General features: G+C 42.1%; 1 protein-coding gene across 1 annotated transcript; it reads right to left on the bottom strand.

Annotated features, from left to right (window-relative positions):
• Positions 1-969: 969 nt before the first annotated feature.
• LOC309820968 (tetratricopeptide repeat protein 9C-like) lies at positions 970-1,501 on the bottom strand (the record flags this gene model as incomplete). The annotated part of the gene is given in 3 exon segments (XM_082652018.1): positions 970-1,173; positions 1,177-1,198; positions 1,200-1,501. Coding segments are annotated over 3 exon segments (510 nt in total). The 5' UTR covers positions 1,484-1,501.
• Between the last annotated feature and the right edge of the window lie 481 nt (positions 1,502-1,982).

The following is a 1,982-nucleotide window of genomic DNA, read 5'->3' as shown; positions in this document are numbered from 1 at the left end:
CCGTTTCCCTCCTCTTTAAGGAAGTGAGCTCTTGCAAAATACAAGGGGGCGGGTAACAGGTAAAGAACAGACCTATGTTCTTATCCTGTTCTTTTATGGTATTGTTTCTAGAAGACTTGGTAAACTGTCTTTCCTATGTTTTTTTAGAGAAATGAGCATACTATAGATGTGCACCTATTAAAAATTAAAATGTTTACGAGTGTTTTTTTGGCATGAGGGCTTTTAAAAGATTACAAAATATATACTTAAATGCTTGACTCCAGAGGTTTTAAGACAGAAGGGTTTAATAAAAAAAAATAAATAAGTATACTATACTATTGATCTGAGTGTGAACAATAGGAAGGACTAGAAATTACCAAGAGAAACAAGAGGAACTAGATACTTTTGTGGGGGAAAAAGAATCTGAATGTATGTGGAACATTAAGAAAAAGGAATTATTTTAATCAAGATGGTTAATTTCAAATCTTTCATTCTGAGCCGTGTGGGTCCAATTTATAATTGTCTAGTTTCACAGTATATATATTTGCCAGTTTGTGGCCTGTGTAACTTTGGCTTTGGGCATCTGAGGAAACGAAGGAAGAAACTCCTTTCTTCCTTCCTTATTACTTCATCCTCTGCTAGCGTTCTCCTTTGTAAATGACTACATCTACCAACATCTATCATTAAAATCTGTGCCAAAGATATGATTAATTGCGCCCATAACTGATGAATGTTTTCTGGTTGTATTTCTCAAGGTAAATGTCCCTAATAATACCACATATTAAAAGCCATATAAATACATAGATGGAGAAACAAAAACAGACACAGGCTATGTAAGCAATAAAGAGTTTGTGCAGAACTAGAAACAAAATAGAAGGTCACCTCTGTCAGAGGTATGGGGTTAATTTCTCTTGCTGAGGCTCAGGTTTCCCCTTGACGGGTCTTTAATGGTTCACCTAAGTTCCAGTGGAGGGGTATCTTTCTTCTTTGTTAAGCAAACATGCCCAGGTAGAGCTGCTTCTCTTTCTGATGGTAGCTGCTGAGTTCTGACTGCATTAGCTGAAGGTACCGCCGGACACTGGCGTCTTTTGACTGCCTATTGACAGCAGCCATGAGGTAGTGCCGAGCCTGGTCATAGTTCTGCAGGTGGAAAGAGGCCACCCCAGCCCGATACAGGGCCTTGGCATTATCAGGCTATCGTTCCAGGACCTTCTGACTATTCTTTCACCCGTTCATAGTTTACTGACTCCATCTGAAGAAGACAGGCAGCTAAGTTGTTGTAGCAGTCTGTCTGCGTGGTGTGCAGTACGTTTTCCTGTTCAGGTGTGAGGGCCAGGCCCTGAGGTCCCAGATTAGGTATCGGGGAGGGCAGACTTGGATCCAGACCCCGCAGCTGCTGCAGAGCTCGATGGTACCCACACACAGCATCTCGGCACTTCCCTTCCTGGTAACATTGGTTCCCTTCCTTCTTGTACAGCTGGGCCTCCTGCAGGCGCTTCTCCATAACTTTGTCACCCAGTGCTCTTGAGAAAGTGGGAAGTGAAAGAGCAACCGAAGCTCTGGGGATAGGAGTGAAATAACCAATTTTGTTAGCCCACTTAAAAAGGCAAGAAATTCTCCTTCTCCAGGAGGCCTCTCAGGGAATGAGGTTTCCTTGATTCTACTACAGCCCCTTCCTTTCTTCTCTGCAGTTATTTTTCAATCTCTAGACGTGCAGGGGATTGATCAGGGAGAGGACGTGGGAGGAGTAAAGCCAGAGATTAATCGATTTCCTAAAGCGGTGACTCCGGTGTAAGGAGCCTCCACGAAAAAGCGAAGGCCGTACTACAAAATTCAACCAATGTTTGGTTTTTTGTTTTTTGTTTTAACATCTTTATTGGAGTATAATTGCTTTACAATGGTGTGTTAGTTTCTGCTTTATAACAAAGTGAATCACTTATACATATACGTATGTTCCCATATCTCTTCCCTCTTGCATCTCCCTCCCATCCTCCCTATCCCAC

Source organism: Grampus griseus (genome assembly GCF_964374135.1).
Source record: "Grampus griseus genome assembly, chromosome: 3".
Classification (NCBI taxonomy): Eukaryota; Metazoa; Chordata; class Mammalia; order Artiodactyla; family Delphinidae; genus Grampus; species Grampus griseus.
This window is presented reverse-complemented; position numbering and strand designations above follow the sequence as displayed.